Below are 16,599 nucleotides of genomic sequence, written 5' to 3' on the forward strand. Positions count from 1 at the left end.
ATTCCCCATTCCCGTTCCTCTTAGGTCCGAATATTCGTCTCAGGATCTTGTTCTCAAATACTTTCAGTCTATGTTCTTCCCTCAGAGTAAGTGACCATGTTTCGCAGCCATACAGAACAACAGGCATGATTATCGTTTTGTATATTTTAAGCTTCAAATTCCTCGACAGAATTCGCGACGACAAGAGATTTTGAACCGAATAGTAACACGAATTCCCTGTTTTTAATCGACATTTAATTTCTCCGTGAATATGATTTTCCTCTGTTAATATTGATCCTAGATATTTGAAATTATCCACTTTATCAAAAGTATTATTTAATATTTTAACGCATCCATAATTTACTGTATTCCGGTCCCGACGCACTTCCATGTATGATAATAATAATAATAATAATAATAATAATAATAATAATAATAATAATAATAATATAAATCAGGGCGGATCCAGGACGACTTCTAGGGAGGGCGGTGGGCTGTAATACTGCTACTTAGAGGTACTTTTAAAAGCTCCAAACTCTGGGATGGGTTTTATTTATATATAAAAGAAAAGAAAAGTTTCCTCTTCTGTGGGGGCAATCGCCCCCTGGCTCCGCCACTGGTATAAATAATAATAGAGATTTCTTCATGGCATGCTTCTAGCATGCAATGGAGGAGCTCATTTTGTATGATTTTTGACGTACTCTTGAAAATTGTTGTGCTTTGTAAATGACTCTTGACGGAGCAGAGCGCTGTCAAGTTCTGCTCCGAAATTAATTAATCTAGCAAATACGCCTCGATTTGAAGAAGAGTCTGTTTTTCATCATGTCCTCTTGAAGCCAATTCGAAGGTGCCACGAAACCGAATGCAATTAATGATTATACTGAGCACGTACCTGTTTTACGTCACTTTTTGATAGTGATTCTCAATGGACCGCCTATAACCAGCATCTTGTTGAGCAGCAATATTCACACTTCCCAACACAGTGAGATTAGAACGTGTCTTATATGAGCTGACGAATTTTCATGTTATTTATTTATTTATTTATTTTGTCGTGCAGATGCTGGATATCTGCACCTTTTTTTACTCCATGCAAATTCTCCTGCCCCGAACAACGAACAGAGAAAACAAAACAAAACATTTTTAATTTCAATTCACATAACCACTTATGCTGTTCGTACAAGTTGAGATTAAACTTCCTTGTAAATGTTCGTTTCTGACTTCTAATTACTTGCGCTATATTCAGAGTCGGAATAAGTCTTCCGATGTCTTTCACAAGTAGGTTTGCTTCTGAAGTTCTTTTCGGAAACGGCTAATTCAACAGAGATGTTACAGAATTCATTGCTACTGCATTGCTAGAATAGTTCACCTATATAAGGGACAGACACGTAATTATGCAATTACAGCAACAATATTCCAATGAACAACAAAGACCGGCACACATACATACATACAAACATACAACACTACAAAGTCCGCTACCCGCTTTAAAATCTCGCCCCTTCCCCAATTAACGCTCTTTTTCTAAAAGTTGCCCTCCAATTTTCTCATTCACCCATACACACATGAAAAGGAAAACATTGTATCAATATTGCCAAATTTCTACTCCTTCAGATACGAGTGTATTAAATATCGACACCCTCAATTCGTCTTCACTCTTCACAGGGTCGCCATTAGTATCTCCTTAGCTGCCTTGATCTTACTTGGTTGACAGAACCAATAGTTATGACCACTTGGTAATCTTGCATTTAGGCAACCGCAAGTTTTTTTCTCTCTCTCTCTCTCTTTAGCGACTTGGTTACGGCACACAACATTGTCACAAAGGAACAGACTATTCCCCTTCAGGCAAGAACCGTGTCTACCAATACTACAGGGGGAGGGACGGTGAAGAAGTTCCAGTTCCAAAGCATTATGTTTTGAAAAGGCTGTTTTTGTTTGGTAGATTTGTTTGCAAAAGATCTGCAAGCATATGGATCTTTATGAGGCAGTGCACGGCGTGATAACCCCCCTCTTACTGCGCAACCCCCGCAGTGGCCCAGAAGCTGTTAAGCTGGGGAGTTTGGTAAACTCTCAAGCAGAAAGCAACTAGCAAGCCCCGTTTCAAACGCACTTGTTTAAAAAGAGATTATGTTGACAATAAAACGAAAAGTGATTTAGCACAAATAAAAATTGAAAATATTGGAAGGTTTGTACAAACATGCAAACATTAAGAGAAACCGCCGCTGCTACACATCCAGTGTTGTTATGCGATAGTGCAGTACTAGAGTGACTCCTGAGTGTACGTGTGTTGTGTGGTGCAGTTAAAATGGTCCGTTACTCATATTGAGAACTGGTATAAATGATATTTGCTTATGACCAAACAGAAGGCAATGATCGGGAAGCAGCACGAATTTCTCAGGACAAGTATCCTCACCGACAGTAACAAACGCACAAGATGTTTGGTACCATTTTTCGGTGTTTGTATGAAGCAGACTCATTTTGACGGAATGGGTGAACGTGGAAGACGTCCGCATTATGTTCATACACCAGACCTCGAAGAACATGTGCTACAAGACGCGAATAACCCCAATGTAAGCTTAGGAACGTGGCTCTTCAGTGTAATATCATCCAAGGGACTGTGCTGAATAATCTTCACGATAATGCACTACTACCACTAACATCTGCAAACTATGCAGGCATTATCGCGTGGGGATTTCCCTCCCAGAGAAAAGTTTTGTCGTTGGATTTTGTACACGGCCACCACTATTGTTGGGTTCCTTTTGTCAATTCTCTTTACAGATGAGGGAACTTTTGTTAAGATTGACATAATTGATCTACACACCGTCCTCTGTGGGATACAGAGAATCTCCATGGAACGTTTGAATCGCCCCATGAGGAACGTTTCAATGTCAATGTTTGGGCGGGAATTATTGGAAACCACTTACTTGGACCAGTATTTCTTTCACAGCGCCTTGATGGACAGACATCTGGATTTTCTTCAGAAAATTCTGACTATTGAACTTGAAGTTGTGCCACTGCAAGTACAACGGGATATGTGGATGACGTATGGCGGACCTCTAGCTCACTTTCGTCGTACTCTTCGTCAATATCTGAACACACAATTTTTCCCGGCAAATGGATTGGACGACGAGGTCCTGTTCAATGGTCCGCCCGGACACTTGACCCCAGATCCCCTCGACTTTTACTTGTGGGGACACCTGAAAAGTGTATGCTGAAACAGTTCCTAACAGCCCGATACTTGAACAAGTTATGTGTACAGCGTTTGACGCTCTTCGGATGCAAGATGGGGATTGAAGCGGATACGGCAATCCATGATGCGACGAATTGTTGGCTGCAATTACGTCCAGGGACGGCACTTCGAACATCTCTTCTGAAGTTCCCACAAGTACGGACACATAGTTGTGGCATGCAAAACGGTACTGTCACAACACAAGTTTAATACTATTCCCGTACTGGACGAATGCTCGAATGACAGATTGCCGATAATTGTTTGGCTAATCGTTAGTATGAAGTGCTTTGTTTCCTTTTCACCCTACTACGGTTTTCGCTGTTACGCAATGTGAATGTAGTAATGGTATTTATCCACTGCATTTTTGTTCAACATTTTGTTTCCTGTGTATTTTGCACTGTAGCTTCCCTTTTTAAACAGTGACTGTTGTGTTTTCGTGTATTTGAGTAGGTTATTGCGAGCACATTGACAGTGTATTATTATTATTATTATTATTATTATTAAACTACCAACTCTAAGCTGCGTGGCCATTGAAAGACATCTTTCCTACATGCTCTAAGACGCCCGGCTATTTAGCTCCATTTCCTCTCTAAGACGCCTGGTCATTGAGAGACATCTAACCAACAAATTCTCATTACACTCTCTGAGATGCCTAGTCCTTGAGAGTCACCTAACCAACACGCCCTAAGACGCCTGGCCATTTGGTTCCTTTCATTTAACCAAACAAATTACAAATAGAGAAACTTTACTTATTGTAATAGTGTATTCAAGATTAGACTTATAATAAAAATGCGATGGGAACGTCCAATCTTCTGTGAACCGTATTTTGCTCTACTCTATAGACCAGCGCTGTCCAAATGGCGGCCCACGGGCCGCATGCTGCCGCCAAACCATTTTCTGCAACCCACAAAGCTCTCACGATTTAAGATTGTTATTACTAATAATATTTTCATTTATATTTATTCATTCTTTTAATGTTTCCACTCTTCTTGCGAAATAAGGCATCCATTTAACGCTTCTGTACATAAAAAAAAACAGGTATCCATGGAAACACTGCAATCGCTAATGTAACTATAGGCAAGGCATCGTTACTGAAAGGAACGATTACTTCAATAATCAATATATCTGGTCTAGCTTAAAAAAGGAGACCCTTTCTTCCTCGAACTCTGTCTAGAAGCCATAAGGCGCAAGAAATACACCACTTCTGTCACAAACACATAATAATAATAATAATAATAATAATAATAATAATAATAATAATAATAATAATAATAATAATAATAATAATAGTTGCGGCACTGCAATTTACTAGTGAAGACGTCTATGGCCCTCAGGCTCATTATAATTGGACACCACTGCTATAGACGATGGAAGCCTTACATGGTAGAAGCTTCAGCGTCTAACTGACAGACATTCTTGAGGACTTTCCTACGGCACACTATTTTTATTAACATAAGCAGGGTTAGAAACGCTCTTTAATAGAAATTGCTGTTTAGTTATTAAAATAGAAAGAATATTATAGCATCCGTGTTATTACTGTGTAAATTGGTCCGTTTTAGGCTGGCAGGTAATTATGCCGACAACTCGATTAGGAAAAAAAAACGTATATAGAAAACAAAAGTAATATGGTAGAAGCAAGCTCCCCATTTCCTGTTAATATTCCCCATCTAACTAGATGCTCAGATGACAGTACAGACGACCCGGATCGACTTTTTTGTTATACGATCATTTAGCCTTACTTCAAGCGTGAACTCCCGAAAAGAAACAAGAAATACTACCGATATATTTGCAAATCGCAGCCTTCGATTTGGTACTACAATTACAAAACCATAAACAATTTAATAATCTTAGTTACGACGAACTCAAAACCAAATTAATTTCATAATCTCGCTCAAATCTACCAATCTAAAAAGCAGAATTAGAAATCTTTCAAATTCAGCAAAGCGAAAATGAACCGGTTGACGCATATTTTACAAGGAAATTAAGAGCAATTAGGCAACTGATGCCAGCGGCCACGGAGGAACAGAAGATTCACTTCCTATCATTAGGATTGAAAGGGATTTTTTTTTTTTTTTTTTTTTTTTTACAGACGATAGCTCTAGAATCTTTTCAAACAGTACAGCAGATGCAGAACCGATTCCATGATTTAGAAAAGGATCAGGACCTCATACAGAAGAGGAACTATGTGAAATTGTCACAGGCAATTCATTTTTTTTCTCGGTCAACCCAACCGCTCATCAATATTTTCCTTAAATGAATTAAATAACCAAATGACTCCTAATTATTTCATGCTAAAATATACGCAACATACCATTTCTAATACATACCACACTTAATATGCACATCATTACTCACAATCTTTACCTTCTGCACCTCCACTGCAGAATATTTCCCCTCCACAGTCAACTTCCACTCAACCTTAAGATTCAAATTCCCACTCCTACCAAAATCAATATCTACCCACACAGCCTCCTCATACTGACCTTACTAAGCCAGCCAATTAAATCGCTGAACTTTAGTTAATGGTAGCGCAGAATGTCATGAGGACTAACTTTAGGCGCAATAATGGAAGAAGACATCGTCTGGGAAACGGACAATAAAAGGAAAGCGTAAAGAATAATAGCAAAGGTAATAATAGAAATAGGCAAAACAAAAATTTTTTAAAAGGCGATATCTGTGTGCGAAATTTGCTACAAGAAAAATCATGGAATATTTATCATTTATCATGGAATATAATTTATTTTCGTTTTGGAATAATCCCAAAAATCACAACCAGAGAAACGCGGGCTGGCAGGACAAAGCTAAGCCTCGCGGGTCATTCAGAACAGTCGACGCGGGCCATACAGAAACCACTCCTATCAGAAGACAGGCGAAACTATCACATGAAGAAAGAATGAGCACTAGCGAAAGTTTTCAATGGTATGCAGGACAATTCTATGCTCAAGCGACCTACAACGATAGGCGAGAGTGCGTGAAAATAATAAGTTATAACTTAACATCAATGTAAATTCAGGCAGTCTACCAGTGATTATTGATACAGGTTCGAGTCTGAGCCTTTGGCCTAGAAAAGATATACCTCCAAATTGCAAATTAATACAACTCTAGACTCGTATACAAGGCGTTGCTAATGAAGTCCTGATTTTAAAAGAGATAGCTGTTATTTAAAATTGGCACCACTACCTTTTCACATTATTTTGGCATTATAGATGCAGACTTCAGTCTGATTTTTGGAAATGACATTCTTACTAGACTTTTTTTTTTCAAATCGACCTACAGCGTAACTTTATATCATTATATTGAAATTCTAGGAAATCTACCTTTCTACAGGAAAATTGAGAGATGGAAGAAATGTCACAAGCGATTACTCGTTCTTTGCACCTGCAAACAGACACAGATGTTTTCACAGCGAACAAAATTACAATCCCAGCAAAATCTCATTTCTATTTCCCAGTTTCAATTTCGAAGAAAAATCATGTTGCAGCGTTTTACATTATTACTCCATTACAATCGCTAGTAGGCAGATACGGATTGGAGGCGATGAACATAAGAATACCAAGTAATGACCTTACGTTGTTAATTTAAAATCCCACGGCGCGCATAATCACTTTAAATAAACGCACACCAGTCAGAAGAAGTAGAGGAATTTTCTTTGAAGATAGAAGAGAAAAAGAAAAAACATCAATTTAGAATTCAAGAAGAGACACAAGAAAGCCAAAACTTTTAATATTGATCTTCTAACATAAGCCCTGACCTACCGGGACACCAGAAAATAGCTGTAAGCAACTTATTGTACAAATACCGGGATATCTTTACATATAGTACGGAAGATATTGGTTATTTCGTATAGTATAAGAGCATAAAATACCTATAGACAAAAGTGCATCATTCCATCACCCTTCCCCGACTCTTCCATTAGAAATAGGGACCAAATTGACAAACAGATACAACAATTGTTGGATGCAAAATCATAATAGAGATAAACAACTAGTTATTCTTCTCTGATTACGATCAAAAAGCCAAACAGTTCATAGTTTAGGTTCGTATAATCTTCAAACTTGTAATAGTTATACAAAGTATCTATCCATACCATTTCAGTCTAAGTCTCATTTTTGTACAGGTATTAAAACGGAAAAACTTTATTTCCACATTGGATATCTCCCAAAGTTATTACCAAATCTTATTGCATTCAAAGAGTACAGAATGTATGAATTTGAGGTTAATCACACGCGCAGAAGTTATAAATTCGAAAGATGCGGCATGGACCATGTTACGGCTGGCCAAGCTTTGAGCATCGTAGCTAAAATGATATTAGATGGCTTACCAATACGCATCACAAGAATACACATTACTCTACAAGAAACTTTTAGTATTGAGATTTCAAGTCTCAGGTAAAAAGATCACCATCTCACCGAAAATAGCTAATAAGATAAATAATTTTAAGAAATCGACTACCAAACGAATTCTTAAAAGTTTCATAGAACATTCTTCCTATCTCCGAAGTCACGTTAAAGACTTCACCACTAAGGTAGAACCTTTTCAACGGCTCCTTACTAAGAATGCTAAATTCTAATGGAATGAAAAACACGATGAGTTATTTGAAAAATTAGAACAGGACATTGTGAATCCCCCATCTCTCTTTCAATTTGACGATAAGCTAGACATTTGATTATATATGGATGCGAGTTCATACAAGACAGGAGACCCACTAGCTTGTTACAACCCCCAAACAGACGAAGAAAGGGTCGTTTTGTATTGTAGTCGACGACTTACAAAGGCCGAAACTAAACGTTCTGTCTTGGAAAAAATTATACGGAATTATTTATGCTCTACGCCATTTTCGATATTTTTTACTTAATCATAAATTTAAATTGTTCATAGATGCTAAATGTCTTACTTCTCTGAACACGCAACCAGACAAATTAGGTACATATGCATGTTATATACTTTCTAGTCGACTACAATTCCGGCACCTGTCATATTGAAGGCAAAAAGCATCCAGTTGACATCACCGGTAACGAAACAGCAATATAATGGAGGACAAGGATAATCAAGAGGTCACTGACATCCACTAAGCACCCGAGGATATGCACGCTTACCGCTAAAATTCAGTGCAAACGTCTATTCTTCAAATACATCAAGTATCATTGAAGAATTTGCAGGAAGAACAACACAAGGATGAGTCGTCGGCTGATATTGCAGTTTTGGAAGGGGAAGGACCAATAAAAAGTTCTTCATTGAGAGCCGTTAAGTATTTTCGCTTAAGAGACAACTTACTATACCGTACACAAAACATTCAGAATTAGGCTTAATCGACCTCTTGTCTATTTCGAATAGTTTTGCAGACCAATGGTTCGATTAATTCACAAACAACCGTCAGCGCTTCAATTTCGGTTTACCAAAACATACGAGACCGTCATCAATACATATTATATGTCGTAGCTAGCGATTACAATTAAAAACTGCCAAGAGTGTCAACTCTTCAAGAAAATCCCGAAGAAGCAGCAAGGGAAACTCCTTCATCACTCGCCAGGCCTTATAGGCGACCGATGGATCTTCGATGATTTGGAACGATATCCATACGAATAAGGAAAAGTGAAATACGTTTTAGTAGCTATAGAAAGAGCATTCGTTATGTCGTAACGAAAGCTGTTAATAGCATGATGACAGATGCAATCGAACAATTTTTATTGGAAGGAAGTACTTTAAAATTCGGACCTTTTGCTTTCTTCATCTGGAAAAGCATCTTGTGCACAGAGCATAGAAACTTCGAAAATTGGCAGAAATATGTAACTTTGAATTTAAATTGTGGCCAGCTTTTAATCACCGAGATATTGGATTAATTGAGGTCACGGACAAAACTCTACATAATTCGTTAAAATTTTTGGGTCAACAAAATCATAAGACATTACCAAAACTCTTAGCACACATTACTTTTGGTTTTGTAAACCTTTTTTTTTAAATTTTTTCTATTATTTATATATAATCACAGACCGTGAATTAACATTTACAACATGTCTAAACAAACAAAAATATGTTTTATATCCAACCCATCTTTTATTAGTTCACTCCATTTTTCTCTTGTTTTTTTAATAACTCGGCATGTGCTAAAAATTAAACTAGTTTCGCCATCGCCAATAACTAACTTCTTGCTCCCAACAACTCCTCCCCCATCCATTATTGATCGTACCCCCATCTGTCAGGAGCTCTCTAATTCTTTGAGACCTTCTATAATTAGTAACAATAGGTTCCTCCTGAGACATAACAGAGCTTTAATTATTTCCAGTTTGCTCATAATTCTGTAATCTTCGGTCGCTTATAATGTGCCGTGTATGTTCTGCAAATCCTCCGTCATTCCTTTGACTCCGTTGATTTTCTGTCGTAACTGAAGGCTCTTGTATTTGTTTATTTTTCTTACTCAACATCATTCTAGGAATTCTCACTTGGTTTCTTTGATATCTACGAATATTTATATTTACTAACACTTCCAAAATGTTACTACCTAACAATCGTATAAACTTAGGTAGATCGCCTTTATAATTTCTTACCCATACAGTTTCTCCTTCAGACAAATCTGACTCTAGTTGATTCCAGTAATCACGTTTTTTATTTTTAGTGTCAAAAATACTCGGTGAAACATAATACCACGTACTAGGTTTAAACGAAAAAATTAAAGATGCTGGTGAAGAGTTAGTTACTTTAGTTGGAGTATGTAACAGTGCATAATTAATTTCGTTTAACCAATTAACTACATTTTGTTTAGTAATCCTATATCCATTTTGTATATATTTCTTTCTTAGTAGTTTCTTAAAAGTTTGTACAGCTCTCTCGGCACTTCCATTACTTCCTGGTGAATATGGTGGAGTTGTTACTAATCTAATGCCTCTGTTCTTGCAATAGTCCTGAAACTCTCGACCTTTGAAAGGAGGACCATTATCTGTCACAATAGTTCTAGGAAATCCAAACAAACCAAATAATTCTTCTAAACAAACCAATGTTGCTAATGTATTAGTAGAATCTACCTTCCATACTCTAATCAAATGTAAGAAAGTATCTACCATTATTAAAAAGAGAAATCCAAAAATTTGACAATGATCAATATGTATTCGTTCAAAAGGTTTGTCTGTTTTGGGCCATGAGCAAAAATTAACCCTAGGTGGGTTATTAGCTATAGTTGCACAAACTTCACAGTCTTGCAAATATCCATATAAATCTGTATTCATATCGGGCCACCATACTTCCTTATTGGCCATTGCTATAGTAGCAAAACTACCTATATGCTCTCTGTGTAATCTTTCTTTATAAATATTCCTCAATCTTCTCGGAAGAAGTACTAATCTACCTTTCCAAAACAAGTAATTATCTTGTAGCTCTAATTGAAATCTGCGAAACAATTCCCTGTATTCCTTATAATCTAGACAAGGTGGAAACCGTTTAGGCCAACCATTCAACATCCAATCTTTCACTTGTATAAACATAGAATCCTTTTGTAACTCTTCTTCTATTTCTTCCTTATTTAATATGTTTGTAGAGATCTCGTTGATATAATCTGGAGCTATTAATGGTACATCTAACCGGAATCTAGATAAATAATCTGCAACTTTCAATGTTTTACTATAAATAATATCATAGTCATAATTTTCTAACAAAAGAAACCACCTTTGCTTACGCGGAGAAGCACCATCAGGAGGAGCTTTCAAACCAAAAATCCATTTAACCGGTTGAGAATCTGTTAGAATTTTGAAACTCCTACCAAATAAAAACTTATGAAACTTACGTACACCAAAAATTGCTGCCAAAGCTTCTTTCTCAAATTGTGAATACTTCTTTTCAGTATCTGATAAGGTAACAGATGCTGAATGTAGATAATTAATGCTGAAATAGATGATTAATTGTCCATCTATTTCATTGTATATCACAGCACCGACTCCACCTGATGAAGCATCTGTCATTAGAACTACTTTGGCAATCTCATCAAAAGGATGTAAAAGTCTTACCTTTTGTAACATGCTTTTGGCTAAGCGAAATTCCTCCTCCTGTTTACTAGTCCATTCCCAATGTACTCGTTTTTAACAATCTATATAATTCGGGAATGTGTGATGACAAGGATGGTAGATGTCTGTGATAAAAGTTTAACATACCCAAAAAAGACTGTAACTGGGTTACATTTACAGGAGACGGTGTGTCTAATATCGGTTGTAATTTATCCTTTGCAGGCAATATTCCTTGTTTTAAAATATCGTATCCTAAATATGTTAAAGAATCTAGAAAAATATATTCTTATCCTTGTTCACCTGTATATTTAGACTTTGAAATTTATTTAGTACTTGCACTGTCCTCTGGTAACACTCTTGTACGTTAACTCCCCAAAATAAGAATATCATCCAAGTAACAAGCTACTCCTTCCATATTTTGTACTACTGTATCCATAAATTTCTGAAAAATCTGAGCAGAACAATTAAGACCAAAAGGTAGCCTATGCTGCAGATATAATCCCAAGGTGTGTTAAATACTAAATGTTTTTGAGAATTTTCTTCTACTTCTAGCTGTAGGTAAGCCTGCTTTAAATCTAATAATACAAAGCAATTGGCATAGGCTAACCTATTATAATAATTCCTCTATTTTCGGAAGCGGATAGCTAACTTTCTCAGTTATCAAATTAAGTGTACGTTTAAAATCTAAACAAAGTCAAACTGTACCATTCCTCTTTAACGATTACCATTGGAGTAGCCCAATCAGATTGTTCCACCTTCTTTATTACTCCTGTTTTACACAATTTATCCAATTCTGATTTAACTGACTTTCTTGAGGAATAAGGTACATCATAGGCTTTTCTAAAAATAGGCGTAACATTTTGGCTGAGCGGTATTGATACTTTAAACTCCTTAATAGGTACATTAATTGAACCATTAAATACGTCATTAAATTGTACTATAATTGATTCTGTAAGGTATTCACCGACATATCCTTATTTATCTCAACCTGCTTCATATCTTCTGATTTATATAACATATTCGATAATTGAATCCTCCATTGAGGATACATCGCATCTAACCAACTTCTGCCTAATATGGGTTGAAACATATCATTTTGAACTACCATTATGGGCGATTCTCCAACATATTTTAAATATTGAACTTTAACCAACCGTATTTGAACTTTAAATATTGTACTTTATATTTACCTACAGTTTTAATAGGTGAACCATCCACATTATTTAGCTGTCCTTGAAATGATTCTATTGGTTTTCCTTTTAATACAGATGAAGTATGTCCTATTGCAGATACCGCAGCTCCTGTATCTACCAAAAATTCTACCAACTTCTCATTACAATTTAACGTTACATATCATCATCATAGGTATTCTGCCTTTATTGGCAGGTCACTTGCCGCAGCTGAGAAGCTTCCATGTTCCACGATCCTCCGCTAACCTCTTCGTCTTCGCGTATGTATTACAACACTCTACACGAAGCACTTTATGAATCTTTTTCTCAACTTTTTATTCAAGGTCCCACAAAATAGACTTTTCTTCCTCCTAAAGGCTTCTTTCGCCATTCCTATCCTTGCTTTCATTTCCGTTCGCACTTCATGCCATTACTAAGAATACTACACAGGTATCGAAAACTATTCACTTGTTCTATTTTCTTCCCTCCTACTTTTACATTTGACACAGACCCCTTCGTTCCAATCACCATGGCTTTTGTCTTTCTAACATTTATTTTCATCCCATATTCTTCAAAGCCCTTTCTCATTTTTCTAACATTTTATTGATTTTCATTTCAGATTCTGCAAGAAGCGCCATATCATCTGCAAATCTTATGCATCTAATCATTCTACCTCCTACCGAAATACCATCATTATCATGTAGGCTCTTTTTCACTATATCTTCTAGATAGACATTAAATAGTGTTGGCCAGAGGCAGCATCCTTGTCGAACTCCCCTGCCAATTGCACTCTCTTCCGTCATTTCTTCCCTTATCCTCATACTTACTTGTTGGTTCATGTATAAGTTTCTTATGAGTCTTCTATCTTTCCATTCCAACGCTATCTTCGTTAGAATTCCCAACAACAATTCCCAATTCACGCGGTCGAAAGCCTTTTCTAGATCAATGAATACAACATACACCTCTTTCCCTTTTTGTATAAATCTTTCACCGATCGCCCTTAATAATCCAATTGCATCTCTTGTGCCCTTGCCTCTTCTGAACCCGAACTGCTCCTCCTCAGCATCTTTATTTGTTCTTTCATATAACCTTCTGTTCAGTATTCGGAGCAGAAGTTTAGCTGAATGAGTTATGAGACTAATAGTTCTATAGTCCTCACATGTCTTTGGGTTCGATTTCTTAGCCATCGGTATCATGATCGTTTTCAGAAAGTCTTTTGGCCATTCTCCTGTTTCATATAATTCATTGCATAGTCGCCACAATTCTTTCTTTCCCTTGTCTCCTATATTTTTAATGAATTCAATTGGTATGCTATCTATTCCGGTTGCCTTTCCATTCCTAATCTGGGATATAGCCTTTTCAAACTCATCCCTAAGAATACTAAATCCTTTATCATCCTCGCCTACTTCATTTTCTACTTCAACATTTAGGCTACATGATCTATCCCTACTCTCATATAAGTCTTCAAGGTATTCTTTCCACCTTCCTATGATCTCATTTCTCTCGCTGACTACCTTCCCATTCTTATTTTCTACTGCCATCATAATACCCCCTTGTTTCCTCCGAAATTCCATAGATTTCACCTCCTTGTACATTTCCTCATATTTCCCAACTCTTTCTAATTTTTCTATGTCCTCGCATTTTCTTTTGTAAACTTCTTCCCTCGCTCTGTCTGTCTCTTCGTAATTCATTATTTAACTTCCTGTACATCTTTCTGCCCTCTTCTGTATCAACCTGTTTCCACATCTTCCTCTCCCTCATTTTCTGCAACATCTGCTCTGTAACCCACGGTTTCTTAGCATTTTTGTGTTCGCGGTAACCTACTGCTTCTTCTGCAGCCTGCTGTAAGCAACGTTTAATATGTTCCCACCGTGCGTTACTACTTGCGCTTATCCTTTCCTTGTTTGAACATTTTTCTTCGAATTTTTCAACGAAAAGATTTCTTATTTCCTCGTTTTTCAACTTTTCAGTATTCAACACTGTTACCTACTTTTCTTCTGCCTACATTTTCCAGTTGAATATCTACTTAGGCCAGTACAAGATTATGATCAGAGAAAATATCAGCCCCGGGAAGGGTCTTCGCGTTCTGTAAGCAATTCCGATACTTGTCCTGATTCATTACATAGTCTATCTGATATCTTCCGCCGTCTATTGATGATTTCCATGTATATCTTCTTCTCTTGTGCTGATTGAACCAAGTGTTTCCCAATTACTAGTGAATTCTGTCTACAGAAATTCACCAGTCCCTCTCCCCTTTCATTTCTTTCGCCTAAACAATATTTGCCTACGATACTACCTTCCTGTTTTTCTCCCACAACTGCATTGAAATCTCCCATTAGAATTATGCATGCACCCTTCTTCTCCCTACCTATAATTTCTTCTATTTTCTCATAATTTTCCTCTACTTCTTCAGTTGCATGCGACGTCGTCGGTGCATATGTCTGTATTACCACTAGATCCTTCGTTTTCCCTCTAAGTCTTAACATCATAACTCTATCATCAATAAATTCTACTTTCTATATTACATATAATGGTTTCATATACATGGTTATAGTATAATAGTAATCCTACCGACTGCGCCAGTTGTAAACTTTTTTATTTTTCTATTATTTATTTAATCACAGACCGTGAATTAACATTTACAACATGTCTAAACAAACAAAAATATGTTTTATATCCAACCCATCTTTTATTAATTCACTCCATTTTTTGTTCTCTTCTTTTTTTAATAACTCGGCATGTGCTAATAATTAAACTAGTTTCGCCATCGCCAATAACTAACTTCTTGCTTCCAACAGCTTTGATCACTTTCGTGCAATTAGGAACAAAGAAAACAAGTTTATTTTTATTATGCGGCTATGAGCCACGAACGATTGAGTATTGTGAATTACCGATAGTTCCCCAGCTACAAATCGAAAGAGACCATCTTATCAACTTAAGAGAGAAAGTATGTCAAAATCTACTGAAGTCTCACGAGCAACAAAGAAATATTTTGAAGAGACATAAACAAGAAACCTTCCAATTTGCTCAAAAGTGTCAATCTACTACCCCTTTAGACGTACAGGGGAAGCAGAGTAATGGACTGACCGCTACTGCGGTCCAGGGACCATAATTTCCAAATTAAATAATCAACACGGAATTCGAATGCCCAACAATTGTAGAGGGAATGAGAAGACTAAAACCCTATTATGATACCGAAGACCACATATAATATGGAGAATACGAACAACGTAACAGAAAGAAGGAAAAAAGAAGAGAGGAGGGAATAAGGAACTTATACAAATGTTCAAATATATTATTATTTATCACAATAGTTATCCGTAATAAACATGTGGGAAGCAGCGTACAGCGAAGAGCAAGGAATTCATGAACAATCCTCGTAAACTTATCTCAGGAATAAGTTGTTAAGTAGTCATATGTTTGTGTTCTACTCGCACTGACATACATAGTACTTACCGCTTTGCGTATCGCTTGATCTAGATCTTGAATTAGATCTTCAACGTTTTCTAAACCTACAGATAAGCGGATCATGTTTTGTTTTATACCCAGTCTTTGTCTCTCTTCTTCTGTTAAGAAAATATGACTCATCACGGCCCTGAAAAGAAAAGAAAGAAATAAAGAAAAATTTAATTATAGTGTAGACGTACAACATATTAGCTTGGTGGAAATGAAATGCCCATTTTGATGTCTGGCGGGAAACTCACGTCAATAACACAACACAAGAATGGACTAAGGTGACGTGTTTAACATCACAAGCTTTGTACACGTCCAACAAATTGGTTGGGGTACCCAGACAGTCAAGATGCTGTGTGTTATTGAACAGGGTCGTAAAAATAGCGAATGAACAGACAATTTGCTGTTTGTCAAATTTCGTTCCAGTGACACAACATTGCAATATGAATTCGGTGAATAGCGAGAAATATAATGTTCAGATTAGCTCCTCAGGAAAACACTGGAAGGAAACTCTTGGAAAAGTGCCTATTCATTTCAGGCTAATTATGCACACTCCATAATATTTATTTTAGTTTAACATCCCACGATTATGCACCGGCGCTAAGGGAGATGGTGTGAAAAGATATTATAATACTGGAATGACGAAAGTAGGAGGAAACGGGAAAACCGCTAGAAAACCCATTTACATGGTAATTCTTTGTCACAAAGCCTACTTAGCGAGAGCTGGGAGGAAACCAGGGTCTCTTTGTCAGAACTAAGAGCTGTCGTTGGGTGGCTGTGC

At 36.9% G+C, this 16,599-nt stretch overlaps 1 protein-coding gene across 1 annotated transcript in view; it reads right to left on the bottom strand.

Annotated features, from left to right (window-relative positions):
- Positions 1-16,599, bottom strand: part of LOC145673307 (cystathionine gamma-lyase-like) — a 183,845-nt gene that overhangs the window by 97,996 nt on the left and 69,250 nt on the right. The window contains exon 9 of the mRNA XM_081742899.1: positions 15,822-15,960. Within this exon, the coding sequence (XP_081599025.1) occupies positions 15,822-15,960 (139 nt within the window). The remainder of the gene's footprint in view (positions 1-15,821; positions 15,961-16,599) is intronic.

Source organism: Thermobia domestica, chromosome 16 (assembly GCF_964235325.1).
Source record: "Thermobia domestica chromosome 16, izTheDome1.hap1.1, whole genome shotgun sequence".
NCBI classification, from domain to species: domain Eukaryota; kingdom Metazoa; phylum Arthropoda; class Insecta; order Zygentoma; family Lepismatidae; genus Thermobia; species Thermobia domestica.